General features: G+C 41.2%; 1 protein-coding gene across 2 annotated transcripts; it reads right to left on the bottom strand.

Annotated features, from left to right (window-relative positions):
- Positions 1-10,469: 10,469 nt before the first annotated feature.
- PYCR3 (pyrroline-5-carboxylate reductase 3) lies at positions 10,470-20,105 on the bottom strand. Of its 2 annotated transcripts, none has more exons than XM_044669449.1 (6): positions 19,787-20,105; positions 14,529-14,593; positions 13,610-13,789; positions 12,329-12,481; positions 11,490-11,582; positions 10,470-11,147 (listed from the first exon to the last, which is right to left on the bottom strand). In XM_044669449.1, the coding sequence occupies exons 1-6, from the start codon at positions 20,034-20,036 to the stop codon at positions 10,965-10,967; spliced, it is 924 nt and encodes a 307-aa protein (XP_044525384.1). In that variant the 5' UTR covers positions 20,037-20,105; the 3' UTR covers positions 10,470-10,964. The 2 variants fall into 2 exon arrangements, with proteins under 2 accessions (XP_044525384.1, XP_044525378.1); XM_044669443.1 differs by having other exon boundaries at positions 12,329-12,541.
- Positions 20,106-20,346: the final 241 nt, after the last annotated feature.

The raw sequence follows: 20,346 nt of genomic DNA on the forward strand, positions 1-20,346 counted from the left end.
AATGCTAGGTAGCAAGAATTCCACTACACTTAAAGTGGAGTTTGGAACCCAACTCAGTTATTTGCCAAAACTTAAGAACTCGAGTCATCTCTTGGATCCTCAATTTTCCCTTCCATAAATCAACAAAAATTATCTGTCTTATGGCTCTAAAACCCTTATGACCTACAACTCTAAAACCTCATTTCCAGCAGCTCAGGGTGAAACTAAATCCTTTGCATCAAGCCTCCGCTTGAACTACTACATTAATAAAAATGTGTGACACTTGTATTAGCATTCTTTACACAGGCCACAATTCTATCATCTTACTTATCCTTACAATAGTCCCATAAAGTTGGTAGTACAATGATCTTCAGTCTTCCAATGGAGAAGAAGGAAGCTTGTGGTGTGCCCCCAGATGACACAGCAATAGAGATCAATCTTGTGATCCAACTCCAAATCCATTGTGTCTCTTCCCCCACCCTCAACTATACCATAGCTATCTCTGTCAGAGCCTCTGGTGTACTTGGGAGCTTGTTCCTGAGTGATGGCCCCTCAGAATCATAGCGATGCTCCTATGTACCCAAATTCTACTTTCCTGTCTTTCTATGGAAACCTAGGACAGGATCTTCTAGAGGGCTTTATTTTTAAACTCTTACCTTGTCTTAGAATCAATACCAAGTATCAGTCCCAAGGCAGAAGAGGCAATTGGGGTTAAGTGACTTGCCCAGGGTCACAGCTAGAAAGTGCCTCAGAATGGAACCCAGGACCTCTTGTCTGAAAGCCTGGTGCTCTATCCACTGAGCCACCTAGCTGCCCTTTTAAGGGGATTTAGCCAAACAATTGATTGCAAATATAGTAAGGACAGGACTTCTGGGCTAAGATGGCCACAGAGTAGAAGCAAGGGTCTTTTCCACACAACTAACCTATATAAAGCGCCTCAAAAGGGCAAATATAGCAAGGAATTGAAGGGAGCAAGGTAACATTAAAAACACACACTAGCCTTGGGAGGCCCTTGATTTTAATCCTCTATGTGCTTTTTTACTATCTATGTAATCTTAGCACACCAACTGTAAAATAAGGGATTTGTAGTCAGAGGCCTGAATTTAAATTCTGATTCTTGATATTTGGGGCATATCATTTAATAAGCTTCCTAAGCCTATAAAATGAGACCATGACTCTTAGATGACATCTGAGGATCCTTTCAGCTCTCAATCTCTGATCTGTGGTTCCCAGCAAGGATCTCTAAATTTTTAGGGCTGGTATTGAGGAAGATACTAGATTTCTAAGCAGTCAAAGAATTCAGAGCAGGAGAGACTATGGAGCTGATCTAATGCCCTGTTTCTTGTGTTATTAAGAAGCCCAAAGTGGTTGCTCCTGGAGGGTCTTTGGTAGGGTGAAAGCTGAGGAAGCAGCTTTGTGTTGTGGAAAGGCCATGTTTACAAGATGGCCAGCATGAAGCAGAAACCTAGGTTCTGGTCAGTTCTGTCACCACCTGTGTGAATTTGAGTAAGTACCTCCTCTTCATTTCCCTTTTTATTGTGAGTAGGTAATATATGGCCACCTTCAGCTTTAATATATTCTAATTCTGGCTTTGATAAAAGGTCGTTTCCCTGGGAATCCACCACTTCCCATGGCAACCCATTCCATTTCTTAAAAACTTGTAACTTGGGATACAGGCAGTGAACATTTGGCCACCTAGAACTTTTGACTGAGCAGGGATTGGTCACAATTTAGCCAAAAAGCCACATGACTCAGGACCAGAAGGGACTGTGGAGGCCAACTAATCTAAATCTTTCACTTTACAAATATCAACAAGGGTCTCCCAAGGTCACATGGTTGGAAGTAGCCAAGACAAGATTCATATGCAGGTTCTGCAAGTCACTGTTTCTACTCCACCACAGCTGCCTCAACAGCTTTGCTGGCCTCAAGGACTAAAAAAAAAAAGAGGAAAGCTAGGGAGCCATATGAAAGCATTGGGAGCAGAAAGACCATTTCTCTCTTCAGGTTCTGTTTGGGCCTGCACAAATAAGCCAGACAAGAATAAACTAATGCCCATTTCTATAGCTCTTTGTTAAGAAGAACTTTCTTCCCAATTTCTTTATGAGGTCAACAGGATAAGAATTCTTTCTATTTTATCAAAGAGGAACAGACTCAGAGGTTAAATGATTTGCCTCCCTTCATATCACTAGCAAATGAAAGATATGGTATTTGAACCTGTGTCTCATGCCAAGTCCAGTACTCTTTCTATTGTATCCCTCTGTGTCATTGAAAGTAAAATGATAGAATCTGAGTTGTAAATGACTTACAGAAATCCACCTGAAGCACAAACCTTAAAGACAGCAAATGTTGAGTAAATCTCTGATTTTTTCCTTCCCTTCTCTAAAATGGACTAGATGATCCTCAAGGCTCCTACAAGCTCAGACACTGAGGTTCTGTTTCACAGTTCAGATTTGCCCAAAGACCTGGTCTTTGCAGTGGAAGGTGGATGGAGTTTACAATTCTAATACCATCTGGCTGAAACAAGAACTATACATTATCCATGTAATCCTATTTGCTGGACTACCCACTAAAACCTTTGGCTTCAGTTGCTAGGGAGGTGCCACTGAAATTAGATTAGATCTCCTTAGGAGACATCACATGGCATACATGCAGCCTCCTGTTTCTCCCTCAAGGTGTGCAGAAAAGAGAAAATGTGTTGCCTGAGCTACAGGCCACGTGGGGCACACCAAAGATGCTTGATAAACATTTAACCAATTGCTTATTTGACTGCCATTCTTTTATGTCACCTGCCCCCTCCTCCCCAGGCTTCCAAGGTAGAATCATAAGATCTAGAGCAGAAGAGCCCTTAGGGATCCCTTAATCCAGCACCTTCATTTTACCAAGAAATGGGCCCAGAGAGAAGTAACTTGCCTAAGGTCACACAGGTTGCAGAGCTGGGATTCAAATCAAGTCCTCTGATTCCAAATAGAGTGCTCTTTCTACTTCACGAATGAATGAAAAAGCAGTTATTAAGCATTTACTATATACAAAGCACCGGGGATACAAATAAAAGCAAGCCAGTTCCTGCTCTCAAGATGCTTACAGTTCTAATGAGGGGACATAATACATACAGGTTGGAGCTGCAATTAAGAGAGAATGGCCCTGTGGTCCTTGGGGTACAGGAGCAAAGCATATAGTAATCCTTCTTCTGTCCTTGAACTGTTTAATAAGGCCAAGGGATCTGGTGTCAAGAATCATCATTTTCCAGGTCTTCAGTAGTTCAGAATGCTGAGGAGGCAGGGGCTACAGTGCCTGAAGAAGCAGTTATCAAGTCAGGTACACAAGAGTTGGTTCTATATAGTTTTATTTTCTGGGAAGAAGGGGGCTCCTATTCCTGGAGCTCTTGGTGGTGGTTTTACTTGAATGACACATGCTAGCTTTTATCTCTCCCCCAGGTGCTTTAATGCTTCATCATTCTATCTCACATTTCAGTTCTGCTCTTCTCCTACACCTAGTTTTAGGCATGATCTTCCTAACCAGCCCTACTAGAGGATGATTCCTATGATCTATTCCCCCACATCAGGCTTTCCCCCCCCCCCCCATGCCACTGTTTCCAGGTATTTCTGAGGCTGGATATTCTCTTGCAAGGATGTTAGGAGAGTGGGATATTCACAGTAAAACTGATTACTTGGTCATCCCTCACTGTAATGATTAAGTCCCTTAACCTCTGTGCTTCAACATCCCTTTATATAAAATAGGGTTAAAAATACTTTCAATTCTTTACATTACAAGGTTGTGAGGGACATGGTGTAAAAACAGAACCACTATTATTCAATTCCCTTTTTGCTCTTTTCTCCTATTCCTGCATGTTGGACTTACCCTTTCCCCCTATATGTCTTTTGCTACTCATGCTTCTGCTGCTAAATTCTTTCTAGTACTCTTACTGATAGGGTGGTTCAATAGAAAGAGCACAGGACATGTAGTTAGGAAACCTGGGTTTGTGTCCCAGCTCTGGCCTCATAGATCAGTGATGGCAAACTGATGGCACAGGTGCCAAAGATGGCAGGCTGAGCTCTGTCTATGGGCACCTGACTGCCTCCCCCACCCCAGTTCATTACAAGAAAGGCAGAGGGACTCCAGTGGAGCTGCTCCTTTCCCCCTCTCCTGATGAGGAGTGCCTGTTGTCACTGTGCCTGAGGACATTCCTTATTTCACCTACCCAGCAGCCCAATGTGAGCACTCTCGCTCCTCTGTGTGGGTGGGCTGGGATACAGCACTCTTGCCTCTAAAAGGTTTGCCATCACTGTCCTAGATCCTTACTAGCTTTACCTCTATGAGCCTGTTTCCTCATTTATAAAATAATCTTATCCTGCCTATGTCAGATTGTCTGGAAATTCAAGCTGTTTCTTTCCTATGCTGGTTTCCAAATGCTTTGGTAGGACAGAACTCTGTATTATGATCAATGGCAAGGTAGGACACAAATCTGGCTCAGTATGAGGAAAGAATTTTCCAAGACTCAACAAGTCTATGTGAAATGGACCTTCCATAGTTAAGGGAGGTAGAACCATTTTTCTAGAACTGGAAGAGCCCTCATTTTACAATTGAGAAAACTAAGGCCTATGGAGGCTCTGATTTGCCTAAGGTCACAACCATTGGTAATGCCTGTGAAGTATCTGGACATTAGGATGACCTCTGAGCTCTCCTTCAAACTATAGAATGTTATTCTCCACACACCCAGGCTAGGAGTTGGCTGCTGCTTCTGAAGGCTTGCATACATTGTTTAGCCTCACCCAAAGGAGTTTTTGAGCTGGCAGATAAGGAATACCCCAGCTGAGAGCAAAACTGTGGCAGAAAATGAGCTCAAGATAGTCAAAGTGACTCTCATCTCTTAAATGAGAGGGTGGGAGCTAGGGGATTTTTAAAGGCCTTTTTAGCTCTACAATTCCAAGTTCCTATGTTCAAGTTAGACCCTATCAGGACTACTGTTTAGTTCTAGATGCCACACTTTAAAAGGGACATAGGCAAGTTGGACTACTTCCTGAGGAAGATAACTCAGATGAGTAAGAAGGAACAGGAATGGTTCAAGGATTTGGACCACTGTCTTGGAAGAGGGGCAAGTTTATTCTGTGAAGCTGTTAAAGATGGAACTAGGTCTTAAGGGAGAAAGTTACTGGTAGGAAAGTTTCAGTTTGGAATAAGGCATTTTTAGGCCTTCCTATTGGAACTATCCCACAATAGGCTGTCTCAAGTATTAAACTCACTAGAAATGTTAATTCAAGAATTGGATGACCACTTGTCAGGGATGTTATGTGGAAAGGGGACTGATTTTGAACTAGATGATCCATTAATGCCCTTTAATACAGAGATTCCCTAATTTTAGGCAGCTCCCCCACCCCTTAATAAAGCATTGAGGTCCTCCTAGATACAAAGGGGAACAAGGTAAACTCTAAGGTATAGGAGGTGGGAGGCTCAGGGTATCACAATTTCCTACTACACATGTTTCCTGGAAGATGAAGACTCATCTCTAAAAGCCAATGCCTCTTCCTGAAACAGAATAATAAATTTGAGATGGAGGGACTTGGGTTCCAATCCTGACTGCTATTTATATGACCTCAGGCAAGCCATTTCCCCCTCTCATCTATAAATGGGAAAAGTTCAAGTAGATGACTTTTATGGTCCCATTCAGCCCTCAATTTATAAACTTGAGGTAGAATGGGTCTATCTGATCCATTCCCAAGTCCTCAGCAACTTATAACAAGTCACATAGGGACTAAGGCCACTATGTAATATACCACATCATGATCCAAGATTCATAAACTCTTCTGAGTTCTCAGTTCAGACTGACCCCCTTGAAATTTTCAAAAATCTCTCCAGATCAATTACTGAAGGCATTTTTCATCACCCGCCAAGCAGTCATGTGATTGATCATCCCTCAACAGATACTAGACAACCAAATTATTTCAGGATTTTTTTTTTTTATCTAGCTTAAATCTCCCATATTACCATGCAAGTCAATTTCCTTTTTGCTCTTCTACAACTATGGACCAAGAATTGGCTTTGGATAGAAAGTCCTAGTTTAAGTCTTACCTCTGACGCATCCTGGCTATCTGGTGCACAGCATTCCAGAGTGCAACCAGAACCAAATTAAAATGTAATTGAGGATAGGTAGCATAGTGGATAGAACACCAGGCCTGGAGCCAGGATGACTTGGATTCAAATTTGGCCTCAGATACTTCCTAGCTGTGTGATCCTGGGCAAGTCACTTAACCCCACCCATGGTCTAGCTCTTACCACTCTTCTGTCCTGGAACTGATAGTAATGATTCTAAGACAAAGTAAGGGTTTTTTTTTTAATTGATACTAATATAAAAGGTATGGATTTAAAAATGTAACTGGGAAATAGTTAATATGCAATAAAATATAGTAAACATTACATTTTAAAACTGAGTCAAAATGCAGCCACAGGGATAAGTAATTGGTGGGCCTCATTTCTATTTGAGTTGGACACCTTTTTGAGTTGAGGTAACTCCAAGATTGTGGGTTGCAGAGAAAGTACTTACATTTGAAACAAGTTTTCTTACTAGGTTCCCTTAAAACAATGATAAGAATCCTAGTTATCTATCCTAGATAGTCCCTTTCCTTTATCACAAAGGAAACTGGCAATTGGTATTTATTTTACATTTTAATTGATTTAGAACATTTTTCCATGGTTACATGATTCATGCTCCTTAACTCCCTTCCTCTCCCCTCCCCCCATAGCCAACAAGTAATTCCACTGGGTTTTACATGTGTCATTGATCAAGACCTACTTCCATATTATTAATATTTGCATTAGGGTGATTGTTTAAAGTCTACATCCCCAATCATGTCCCCATCGACCCATGTGATCAGTTGTTTTTCTTATGTGTTTCTACTCCCACAGTTCTTTCTCTAAATGTGGCTAGTTTTCTTTCTCATAAGTCCCTCAGAATTGTCCTGGATCATTACATTGCTGCTAGTAGAGAAGTCCATTACATTCGATTGTATCACAATGTATCTGTCTCTGTGTACAATGTTCTTCTGGTTCTGCTCCTTTTTCTCTGCATCAATTCCTGGAGGTCATTCCAGTTCACATGGAATTCCTCCAGTTCATTATTCTTTTGAGCACAATAGTATTCCATCACCAACAGATACCACAATTTGTTCAGCCATTCCCCAATTGAAGGGCATCCCCTCATTTTCCAATTTTTTGCCACCATGAAGAGTGAGGCTATAAATATTTTTGCACAGGTCTTTTTCCTTTTCTCTGGGGTATAAGCCCAGCAGTGGTATGGCTGGATCAAAGGGCAGACAGTCATTTAAAGCCCTTAGGGCATAATTCCAAATTGCCTTCCAGAATGGTTGGCTCAATTCACAACTCCACCAGCAATGCATTAATGTCCCAATTTTGGCAATTGGTATTGAAGATTAAATATATTAAGCTATTCTTCTGGGTTTTCTTTTTCAAATGAAAAAATTCTTACACACACCTAATCTATTTTTTATATATTCATGTCTTTTACCTTATCATTCCTTTTTGAATTTCATTTTATCTAGTTCCAAGAAACAATTTTCCCAGCAGTTCCAAAAGCTATGAAGGACTACATGTGGTTTCATTTCACTTCACTTTTCAATCTACCCAAAAGTGAGCAGTGGGATGAAAACTGGTATCATTCATTCATAGCCACATTAGGATGAGAAGACAGAAGTGGAAGAAGAGATTATTTTGTACAGAGGTTCTAATCTTGGGGTCTGTGAATTTTAAAAAAATATTTTGAAGGAGCAGCTAAGTAGTTCAGTGGATTGAGTCAGGTCTAGAGACTGGAGATTCTGGGTTCAAATCTGACATCAGACACTTCCTAGTCATGTGACCCTAGGCAAGTCACGTAGCCCTTGCACTTTCTGCCTTGGAACCAATACACAGTATTTATTCTAACATGGAAATAATTTTTTAAATTTGATTCATTTCGATATAATTGGTTTCCTTAAAAACATTCTGAAAACAGGACCATAAACTTCCCTAGACCAGACTGACCAAGAGATCCATGACACTAAAAAAAAAAAAAAATTAAGGAATTAAGGACCTCTGATTTAATCCAGTCCATTTGACTTTACAGATGAGGAAACTGAGTCTCAGGGGAGTGACTTGCTCAACAAAGTAAAAAGTAGTCTTAGTAGTTTACAAGAAAGAAAAGCTATGATGTGTCTTCTAAAAGCACCTTCCTAAGCCTCAATGTCTCAAAAGTAGAGTGAATCAGAAGATCCTTTGGTGTCCAAATGATGGCCAGTGGCACCTCTAGATACATAAACCTGTTCAAGCTGCTGGCTTGAGGCCGAGTACTCATGCAAGTTTATTCTATTCCAAGACAAAGTTCACTCCATTAATTTCTGGCTGGCTGGTCAAAGAGGGGAAATCTTGACAAAGATCAAACAGTTCAAGGCTGGTAGAGTTTAGATCTGAATGTTTATTTCTCAACTCAGTCCAGAGGTCTTTGAACTACTAAGTCCTACGGTGAAGTAGGGGGAAAGAGCCTGGCTGGGGGCCAGAGGGCAAAGGGCTGGGCTCCACTGAAAACCTCAGACTTCAAAAGATATGAAATTCAGTCTTAGTTTTTGATGTAATAGATGTCTGAAATAACTGTAAAATGGGGGTAATAACACTTGCACTGCCTGCCTCACATTGTGTCCCTAGGGAAGTGCTCTGCCAACTTTAAAAATGTTATTAGAGATAAAAGGTTTGTTCCTCAGCTCCCAAATCCAGAGCTTCACTCTAATTTGAGAAATGGGAAGATGCTCAGCTGCTATCTTTAAGGCAACCAGTGATTAATGATGTCATATATTTAGTTCTGTTATTCAAAATTTTTTCCATTTGACTTGGGTGAAGTAGAGCATGGTGTACAATTTAGAGACGACACAAAGCTGGCCATACATTTTGTACAGAAGCTTAACAAATCTTAACTAAAATGATGGGGAAAATATATGTAAAAAGGATAAATGTACAGTCTTAGATTTGGATTTTTAAAAATCAATAGTTTTGCTAGATATCAGTTTGTGTGAAAAAGACCCGGGAATTTTAATAGACTGCAAGCACCATAGGAGTCAGCAATAGGGGCAGCTAGGTGGCTCAGTAGATAGGTCTGAAGCTAGGTTGAGTTTTAATCTGACCTTAGATACTTCCTAGCTGTGTGACCCTAAGCAAGTCACTTAACCCTAATTGCCTTAGCCTTTACCACTCTTTTACCTTGGGATGGATACTCAGTATAGATTCTAAGACAGAAGGTAAGGGTTTTAAAAAAAAAAGTCAGCAATGAACTGGCACTGCACTCAAACTTAGGCTACATTAAGACTAATATAATGGTCAAAAAATGGCCAGCATTTATGTAATGCTTAACTATATGCTAGTTGTGCTAAGCACTTTACAAATATCTCATTTGGTTCTCACAACTAATAATCCCTCACAACCTGGGATTATCCCCATTTCACAGATGGGGAAATTGAGGCAGATTAAGTGATTTGCCTATAGAACTGAGAGGTATCTGAGGCCAAATTTGAACTGAATTTTTCATGATTCCAAGCTCAGTACTCCATCTACCACACCAACTAGATGCCTCAAAATGAGAAGAGTAGGGGGACAGTTGGGTGGGTGGCTCGGTGGATTGAGAGCCAGGCCTAGAGATGGGAGGTCCTAGGCTCAAATCTGGCCTCAGACACTTCCCAGCTGTGTGACCCTGGGCAAGTCACTTGACCCCCATTGCCTAGCCCTTACCACTTTTCTGCCTTGGAACCAATACACTGTATTGACTCGAAAACGGAAGGTAAGGAAGGACTTAAAAAAAAATAATTAGATGATTAACAGTTCTGCTGTATCCTATCTTGATCAGACCCTATCTAAATTATTAGATTCAGATTCAGTCCAGACCCATAGATTTCAGGAAGGATATTAACTAGGGCATATTCAGAAGATGGTGACCAGTATGGTTAGAGACAATGCTAAACTAGAGCTAAACTTGGAAGATGGAAGTGGTTGAGGAATAAGGTTATCTTCCAAGTATATACTGGAATATAATGTGGGAAATTAGAATAGAGATCCAACTAGGAGAAATGAGTGGGCACTGCAAAGACATATTTTGACTCAAGGTAATGAAATTTCCAATGAGTCAGTACTCAAAGAAACCTTAACAGTTCACCTAGTCCTATTTTATAGAAAAGGAAACACATGTGATGTAACTTGTCTGAAGTCATACAGTTAATAGCAAATGGAAGAGTCAGGACCTCAACCCAGGTTACATTTCTTTTTCCATCTTGCTATGTGTATTTAAAGCAAATGCCAAGTTGCAAGAGACGTCAGAAGTCACTTGGTCCTACCACTGGACCCAATTCAGAAAGGAGCTCAACCCTTCTAGAAGATGCCCCACTAGGTAGAAACTAAGAAAATTTCCTCTCCTTTCCCTTGCCCAAAGCAATTTTAGCTCCTACACAAAACAAAGCACAAACAACAAGACCAATTGAGTTTTATTAAGGGCAATTTGCCTTGAGATGAGAAAACTTTGGATCTGTAAAATCAACTGGTGTATAAACTTGGGGATCTTTTTGTTCCCTACATGTTAGGAGAGGCCTTGGGAAAGCAGGGACTGGAATGGAAAAGTGCTGACTATCCTCTTTCACTAGACCTTTGGAAGGGATCCTGATGCAAAATTCATTCTGCCCCACACAAAACCTATGAGCCTATGAGCAGAGTGGTACAATACACTGGAATGTGCACTGGGAGAGGATCAACCTGGAGTCCTTTTGTGTGGGGAGGGAGTGAGTGATCAGGGTACACATTCAAGGAAAGGGGCCTGTGTCCAGGGAAGAAAGATGCCAGCTGGTTTGAGCAGGTTGTTTCTGTTCACAGCTAGGAGGTCTCCCTGCACCCACATTATTAGCTCTCACAAACTCCAGGGGAGGAGGAGCAAGGCTGGGGAAGGAGATAGCTGGTGCTCAGGATCTCTACTGCTTGGTTAGCTCTTGTGCCCGGCGGGTGGCAGCCTCCACAGCATTCATTGCAGCAGCCCGTAGCCCACCCTGCTCCAAGGCATGGAGCCCATAGATGGTAGTTCCCCCAGGGGTGCACACTTCTGACCGAAGCTGGGCAGGATGCTGTCCACTTTGTAAGAGCAGTTTGGCTGCACCCTATAAGAAGAGACCCTGGTTAGAGTAATGTGGTAGGAAGACCCTGATCAAAGTGATGAGCCAGCCATTGGCTTTGCCTCAATCTCTGCTAATTTTTGCAATTATACCCTCACCACTTTTGATTCATTTTAAATACAGTTGCCAAGTTCCTAGTATGTGTAAGGAAGGCACCGTGTTGTATACTGGGTGCCTTCCATGTCTTCTGTTCAAACTCTCTACTCTTTCTTTCTCCATTCTCATCATCTTGCCCATCACTACTTTGGTAAGACCTAGAACTGCAACTTTTGGGCAAGCAGAAAGGCTACTGTCTGAATCTTGAGCAAGCTGTTAGAACAAACTCACCAGAAGTGTTTGGGCAGCAATTTGGTGAGCCAGGGAACTCGGCATTCCCAACTTGATAGCGCCTTCTGCAAGAGCCTCAGAGAACATGCAAACCTACAGAGGCATGACAGGAATAGATGGTTATATAAAGCAAACATTTCAAAGTCTTCAAAACCCAACACAAAAGAAGCTTAAGATCTTTTTGGCATAACCTGTTATAACTCATTGTGAGAGTAAGCCATCTGTCTGCCAAGGCCATTACACTACAAAGACCATCCTACTCATTAGATCATGGGATTTAGAGGCATGGGGGACCTCCGAGATCACTTACCATCAGCTGCTCATGTTACAAGAGGAAGAAACTGAGAGATCCAGAGTTGACTTGTTTTTCTCTTTTTATTTGTATTCTTAAAACTTAGCATAGTACCTGGATCATAGAATGCACTTAATAAATGCTTCTGATTACCCAAATCAATTCAGCAAGCATTTATTAAAAATCCTGTTATGTGCCAGGCATTAGGGATACAAATAAAACAGTCTTAAAGCCAGGATTCAAACCCATGCCTTAATTTCCACAATTCCATGTTATTTTGGCTTATAAATCCAGACTCTCATCACAAGCTATGAAACAGAATTTTGGGAAGAGATTAGCTTCAAACTATTAGATAGTGCCAACAAATCCCCCCCACCTCCACCCCACATAATCTGATATCAATGGATCACATGGGCAAATGTAGTTCAACAGAATACATTCAATCAAATGTATTCTATTATATACAGAAGGAAAGCCCTGTTTGGTGCAGATCCAAAAAGATATAAGATCCTACCATTGGAAGGCATAGTGATTCTACAGCACTCACATAGGCTACACCACTGCCACTGAGGCCTGTGTGGATGTTGATGTAGGCCTCTGGTACTTCCTCACACAGACCACAAACAGATAAGAGTTTTTGCAGGTATTCAGTTTCACACTTCTCAGCATGGCGGCCTCGAGCCATTACTACTGCACCCTCCTGGACTCTGCAAGGTAGATTGGGCATGATCCGGAGCACTCTCGATCTTGGAGGAAGCAGCTACAAAGAAAAGATAAAGATCACCAGGAGAACTTTCAAACTGAGTTGTAAAAAAATTCTTCTGGTTGGAAGGAACCACCTACTTCCACTGATATTTGACAACCTCTACAACTTTACTAATAGGCAATTATCTAGCCACTGCCTATAGACCTCCAGTGACGAGGCAAAAAATACTTTCCAAAATAGCCCACTCCACTGCTGAATAGCCATGGAAGAAAACAGGTGCATTTCAAGATGTCTCATGATAAACATAAAGTAGAAGCTTCAATTCAACATAAATGTAGTATCCACAGAATGGGATTGTTCTCTGTGGCTTCTTTACCTGCAGTGCCATGTAAGTACTGCATTTAACACCAAACCAAGCTTTCCCTTTTCTGCCTGCTAAGTCAAAGAATAGTTCTGCCCCATCTAACCTTTGGGATGAATTATGAATAACTTTCCAGGCTTCAAGTTTTTTGTTTCTTTTTTTTTTTTTTTGAACCCTTATCTTTTATCTTAGAACTATATTAATTTCAAGGCAAAAGGCCAATAAGGCCTAGGAGATGTGTATCAATTCCAAGGCAGAAGACCAATAAGGCCTAGGCGATGGGGGTTAAGTGACTTGCCCAGGGTCACATAGTTAGGAAGTGTCTGCAGCCAGATTTGAAGCCAGGACCTCCCATCTTCAGGCTTGGCATTCTATACTCCAAGTCACGTAGCTGCCCCTAGGCTGTAAGTTCAGTAGCAATCAGTCACTGGAAGGCCTTGCTATGATTATAGTGTGATATGATTCTTCCTTCTCTCTTCTGTGGCCTGGATACCTCACATAAAAACTGAATTAACTTGAGTTTTGTGTTCTAAATGGTCAGGAGGTGGAAACAGAGAAAAAGGGGGAGATTTGGATCCAGTTGTCAGCAGCTAGACATGAACGGTGAAAACACAGGAGGAACAGAGTCCATTCTAGGACTAAAGCCATTTCCATAAATCAAGGAGAAGCCAAAACATATCGCTATTACCTTCATGTTAGAAAACTGTGAGGAAAGGAAGGAAAGGAAGCTATGTTGGAAAAAAAAGGCTAAGAACACTCACCTTCTCTAGAGTGTGCAGAGAGACACCAGCAGCCACTGAGACGATGACATGCTTCCTGGTGACAGCAGGAGAGATTTCAGCCAGAACAACAGGCAGGATGTGGGGCTTGGTGGCAAAGAAAACTATGGAGCAGTTCTGAAGTACTTCAGTGTTGGAATGAGTTATTTTACAGCCTAAATTCTATTCCAAAGATAAAAGCCAGTTGATATATATTTATATAGTGCCTTTAGGTTTGCAAAATGCTTTACATATAGTAGGTACTTACTAAATGCTTGTTTGATCTTTTATATAAACCTAGCAACAAGCCTTTGCAGTAGGTGCCACAGATATTATTATTCCTATTTTACGGATGAGCAAACTGAAACAGAGAGGTTAGGTAATTTGCCCATGGTAGTAACAGTGTTGAGTAAACCCAGGTCTTCCAGAGTCCAAGTCTAGAACTCTATCTACTATACAACACCATGCTAAAAAAACAAAAGAGATCCCTGACCGGTCAATTTAAACTAGATGATTATGCAGTATAATTAGATTAGATTCACAGATCCTTAGGTGTCCCCAGTAGATAGAGTGAAGAGATATTTCTGTGCCACTACCTCCTTGAATGAGAGCACTGTGTAGTAAGTTTCTAGCTGTCCCTTATCCCTAATAAGACAGAAATTAACTATGATTCTCAAGCATTCTGATATCCCTGGCATGAAATCAGTAACAAATTTCTCCCAGTTACAGATCTGACCCAACTTTCCATTACAAGGCTTTACATAAAGATGAAAAATAAAGATAAAAATCAAACTCCCCAGAATGCCTGTGGTTCTGCTTAGGAATGAGCTACAATGAACTCATTTCCAGTCCTAAGTTAAAGAAATCAAATGAAGCCAATTTCCTACTACTCTATCTATTTTTCCCAGGGCTCTTAACTCACCTGAAAATGCCATAGGTTCTTGTCTGATGGAGCACTGGCCAAGATATTGTTAGCTTCCACTTTTCCTAGAGAAAGAATTAAGGACAGAGAAGAGAGCGGTGAGGCAGGGTGGGCTCTGAAGCACTGTTAAGAGAGACTCTATAAGACTTTTTAGTTCAGTTCTTGCCAACTAACTGGCAAGATGCTTTCCCTGGCTTGACCCATTTCCTTCTATTCAAAATGAGGGAGTTGGGGAAATCAATGTGAATGGTGGAGAGAGTATAGTGCCTAGGAAGCCTGGGTTTGAGTCAAGCCTCTGACACTTGCCAGCCATATGACCAAGGACAAGTCATTAAATCTATTTTAAGGGTCCTCATCTACAGAAATGGGGATTCTTAGAGCACCTATCTTCCAATGAGTGTTTTTTTAAAAAAAGATTAAAACGAGGGAATTCCATCCACCTCCAAAAATTATGTGATTTTTGTCATATGGGCCTGGGGTAAGGCTCCGAGAAGCATTGACTCAGAGTCAAGAAAGCTTATAAGGTAATTACTGAAAAATCCCTACCACTAGCCTGTTTCCTCCGGTAACAGGGACAATATTCAGTTTTTTCAATGGAGGTCCCAAGAATTTCTCTCCTTTCTCCTTCTCTCTCTCCTTCCTTCTTTCCTCTTACCGTCTTAGAATTGGTACTGAGTATCAGTTCCAAGGCAGAAGAACGGTAAGGGGTATGTACAGCAAGTGGGGTTAAAACACAGCTAGGAAGTACATGAGGCCTCCCATCTCTAGGCCTGGCTTTCTGTCCACTAAACAACGTACCTTCCCCTGAACTTGGTTTTTAAGAAATATTTTGTTACAGCTCAACATAACTGGCTTCCTTTGTAATTCTGCATATTTTGTTTTATTCATTTAAAAACATTCTGAAAAGGAGTTTAGTTAAGGCTTCACCAGCCTGCTAAAGGATTGCAAGACACAAAAAAGGGTTAAATGAGAATCCTGTTCTAAACCCTCACAGAATGCCACCTGCTGGTCAATATGGGAATATGTTTTTGTTTTCACATGTTTTTTCTTTTTTTTCCAATGGGAGGAGTGGGAGAAAGAAAAAAATAGCTGCCATTTTAAAAACTAAAATATAATTATAAACTTAGACTAAAAAATGCCAGTTGCTAGTACAATTTATCTTTTAAAAAAACAAACAAACATATTTTGGCCTGGAAAGTTGAAGGTTACCACTTTCTCCCCATTTTACAGATGAGTGGAAGTGGCCTGCCTGATGCCAATCACAATTTGACATTTTCCCCATTGAGAAAGAAAGAGGACCAAAAGGTACTCTGAATGACTTAGGAGAGGGTCTTTGCATCTTTGTATTTTGGTCTGACTACCCCTGTGATTTCAATGGGAGAGGGAATTTCCAGTATCGAAACTCCTCCCTATGTAGATCAAAATCTGTTCCTACACTTAAAGAGTCTTAGTTGCCTGAAGCATTGAGAGATCAGTGAATTGCCTAGAACCACAAAGCCAGTATATATTTGAGCCAAGACTTGAACTCAGATCTTCTTGAACCTGAGGCCAAATGTCTTTCCATTCCACAACTCTCTTTAAAATAAATAAGTGGTTCCTCAAATTATATACTATTGTTTATTCTTTTTTTTTTCCTTTGCTGCTTCTCTGAAGAGACTGTAAGATCGAAGAGACTGTAAGATCCCTATTGGGAATTGTATGGTCTTGGTATCCTAACTCTGTGCTTTGCATACACACACATATATGTAGTAGATGCTTAATACTGGAAATAATGCCTTGTAACAATGGCTAAAGCAATCTAGTATGGTGGGAAAAGCTCTGGATTTGAGAATTAAGTGCTTTGTATTTGAAGCCTGATTGAAATCCACTAGCTTTGTGACCTCAAGTAAATCACTTCTCTTTGGGTCTTGTTTGCATTATATGTAAAATGAAGGCAATGATTTCTATGCTACCTACTTCACAAGGTTTTTGTAAGCAAAGCACTTTTAAGAACCTTAAAATGTTGCAGAAATATTAAATTAGATTCAGTTTGACTCAAGCCAGATTAACATTGCTGCTTCTTTAGTGTGTCCAAATGCTGTAATGTGATAGGATGGAAAGAGCATTAGTAGCCTTAGAAGCCACAAGACCCAGGTTTGAATCTCAGCTCTACTACTGTGAGAATAAACTTCTGGGGATCCTCTAACCCAGTCCAATCTTGGAAGAGTCACAACAATAAGCAGGTGTCACAGAATCATGTATCTTAATTTGCCAGCATGGCAGGCAAGATCCCTGAACAGTGCAAGTCAGAGGATGTGATGTATGGGGTTTGAGATAAAACCTTGGCCAACTGGAGGATCTTGGGGGAAGGTTAAGACTGAGGTGGAAAAGCTAGCATGCGAATCAAGCTCACTCTCTGCCATGTTTTGGGCTGGTGAAAGGAGCTCTCCTTCAGCTGTCCACATACTTATCTATTTAAGTCATCTCTGACAAGCTACAGGTTGGGCTGGACCATGCCAGGCTGAGAATCTGGGCACTTGGTCTTTTGGGCTCTGGTCCCTTCCTGGACCCAAGGCCACTCCTCAGTTGGCTTTAATTTGTCTGGCCTGACCATATGGGTAGCTGGGTCCCCTGACTGTGAAATGGACCAGGGCCCATGGAGAGTCTAGGACCTGATGGAGTATAAATAACTTGGCTGGGAACTTTTTAAGTTAGATAGACTGGAAACTTTCTTTCTTTCTCTTTGCTAATACTTATAAATTTAGTATAAAGTCTTCCAAGATTAATTTTTATTCATAACCAACTACTTGTAACTACACGCAAGTCAGGTGATCTATCAAATGTAAAAAGGGGATACCATTTATATGTACTTCACAGACATAAGTAATATTGGAAAGCATTTTGGAAATTCTAAACCACTAAAAAATTCTTAATTTTACTGATTTAACTTTTTTATTTGTTTAGATATTGTCTCCCCAAGGAGACTATAAGAGCTAGCTCCTAGAGAATATGAACAAGAATCTCCTATGCTTTAAATTTTCTCAAGATAGCTCTTGATACTTTACCCATAATAGGGTTCAATAAATATCTTTAAAATTTCTATTGATGTTGTTTCTTATAACAACATAGTTACTCCAAAGTATCCTTTCCCTTCCCCATTACAGAGAGACACTCCAAATGACAAATAGTGCTTTTTTGTCACAATTGATTGATAAACTGAACAAGTCTGAAAACCTGTGCAATGTGTAACAACTGGGCACCTCCAAACAACCTCCGCAAAGGGGTAGGTTGGGAGTGTCTTCCCATCTTTCTTCATTTACATTACATTTTATCTTATTAGTTCACTTCGTAGGATTTTTTTTTTCTTTCTTTTTAACTCTTACCTTCCGTCTTGGAGTCAATACTATGTATTGGCTCCAAGGCAGAAGAGTGGTAAGGGTAGGCAATGGGGGTCAAGTGACTTGCCCAGGGTCACACAGCTAGGAAGTGTCTGAGGCCTGATTTGAACCTAGGACCTCCCGTCTCTAGGCCTGGTTCTCAATCCACTGAGCTACCCAGCTGCCCCCCACTTCGTAGGATTTTAAAAGATGCTGTTTAACATGAATAAATGTTGGGTTTGAAAAATAATCTTTACAAGTATAAGATAGGGTATGGTTAGAGAGTAGTTCATCTATAAAAGATTTGGGGGAGTTGAATGCAAGTTGATTTAAAAATGTGATATTACAATTCCCATGGGTTCCATTATCATCTTTATGCAGATGGTTCTGAAATCTTTATATCCAGTCCTAGTCTCTCTCTTGAGTGCTTCCAGGCACTCAGAAAGTGTTACTACCCCTTTTCTCTCCCTCATTCATTCCCCCTATTTCAAAATAAAATCAGTTTCAAAGTCTTATGGATTCTACCTCTATACCTTTAACACATGTCCCCTTCTCTTTAAACAAATGGTTCCTACCTAACTGGTCTGCTTCCAGACTTTCCCCTCTCTAATCTATCTTCCACAAAGCTGACAGATTTAATATTCTGAAAATATGGATATTACCATATATCATTTTCTTATTCAAAAATATTCAGAGGTTCCCTAGTATTATAAATACAAACTCCTTAGGCTGGTATTTAAGGTCCTCCACAATCTAGCTTCAATCTATTTTCCAGACTTACCATTTCCTTTTATATACTAACATTCTAGCTAAACAACTACTCCTAACTTGGCACAAGTTTTCCCAGTTCTATGTCATTGCATAGCTTTCCTCCATCTCTTTTCAGCTCATCTCTTAAGAGTTTCTAGTTTCCTTAAGGTTTGGCTCTGACTATACATTTCAAGAAGTCTTTCTTTGATCCTCCTCCACTCCATTATTAGTGTTCTCCCTTTTCAAATTATCTCTTATTTGCTTATCTACATAAATCTTGTGTAGAGATGTAACCTTGTTGAAGGCTCAGATTATTTCATTTTGGGGATTGTAGTATGAGAGGCCTTCAATAACAAAACAACAAAAAGGCTAGTTTGATACTGGGCTAGGGAAATGATAGTTCCACTATACCGTACAAGTACAAGTCCAGGACAAGTATTGCAGATGTGGGCACATCACATCTGAAATAAAGTGTTCAGTTGTGGAATTGTGGGAGTTACATTTTTGGACAAATTGTCCAGAAGGAGGTAATTAAGATTGTGGCATTCCTTCAAATCATGCCAGGAGGATCTTTAGTTTATGAGAATGGGAATTCTTTTTTGGGGGGGGGACTAGAAAAGAATAAAATTATAGGGAACATAATAGTTACCTCCTAATATTTAGAGGACTTTCTGAAGGAAGAGGTTAGGCTTTTTTCACTTAAACAGAGGTCGGGGCTGAGAGAAATTAGGTAGAAACTGAAGAGGTAATAATCTGGCCTCGACCTTAATTTTAACTTCCTAGCAACCAAAAGACGCTGTCCAAAAGTAAATTGGGCTGCCCTACAGTGCGTAGCTTCCCACTTGTTCAGATTCGGGTTGTGAAGTTTCTTCCAATTTGAGATTCTGTGATTAAGAATGTCTCAAGATGAGACGAACAGCTTTGAGAGGTGGAGCTCGTTAACCCAAGGTAGGGGAATTGAGAAGTCTGGTCACATTGCCCACATGGAGTTTGTGGTCATCTGATTTTGAGATCCTCCAGCTGAGGCCAGCCGGGCAAGGTCGGGGAAGGGAAAGTCAAGGCGTGGTGCGTGACGAGTGGGGTGGGGGTTGGGAAGACATGGAGGAATCTCCGTCTCTCTCCCGTCTCCAGCCCTAGCCCTGAGATCATTACCTGACACGATCATGCCCATTGCGATAGCTTCGGCCATGCGACCTGCACCCACGAAACCGATTTGCATCGGGCCTTCCGGCGACCAAGGCATTTGAGACACTGAGGATGCCGTGGTAGGAATGGTGGTCGCCGATGGAAACGGCGAAGACGCAGTTAGGTGTGGGGCAGACGCTGACACTTTCGTTGACGATGCCGCCGTAGCTGCGGCTACAGCTGCTGCAGTAGCCGCAGCGGCTGCCGCTCCCGCCATTGCCCTCCGTGGCAGATGGAGAACATGAGCTCTGGTAGATCCAGACCACGAAGACCAACCGCCGCCAACCGCCGTCAACTGCCTCACCGGCTCCGCCCCCTCGCGCACTCCGATTGGCCCTTCCGGTACCCTTCGCCCGTCGCTGATTGGCTTGCTAGATCTTCGCCTCCCAGCGGTTCCTCTACATTTTCTTCATTCTTTGCTCTAGAGGTCCATCCCCAGGCTCCGAGGATTGGCTAATGTGGTCCTGTTCTTTTTGAGGATTGGCTTGTATTAGAGAACATTCTTTATCCTTCCGCTCCGTCCTCAT

The sequence above is a fragment of the Gracilinanus agilis genome, chromosome 1 (assembly GCF_016433145.1).
Source record: "Gracilinanus agilis isolate LMUSP501 chromosome 1, AgileGrace, whole genome shotgun sequence".
Classification (NCBI taxonomy): domain Eukaryota; kingdom Metazoa; phylum Chordata; class Mammalia; order Didelphimorphia; family Didelphidae; genus Gracilinanus; species Gracilinanus agilis.

Coding starts and splice junctions, on each gene's coding strand:
- PYCR3 (XM_044669443.1), bottom strand. CDS start 20,036: ATGGCGGGAGCGGCAGCCGCTGCGGCTACTGCAGCAGCTGTAGCCGCA. Junction 13,790..14,528: donor AGAACCTATGGCATTTTCAG/GTGAGTTAAGAG, acceptor TCTTTGGAATAG/AATTTAGGCTGTAAAATAAC. Junction 11,148..11,489: donor TTGCTGCCCAAACACTTCTG/GTGAGTTTGTTC, acceptor CTCTTCTTATAG/GGTGCAGCCAAACTGCTCTT.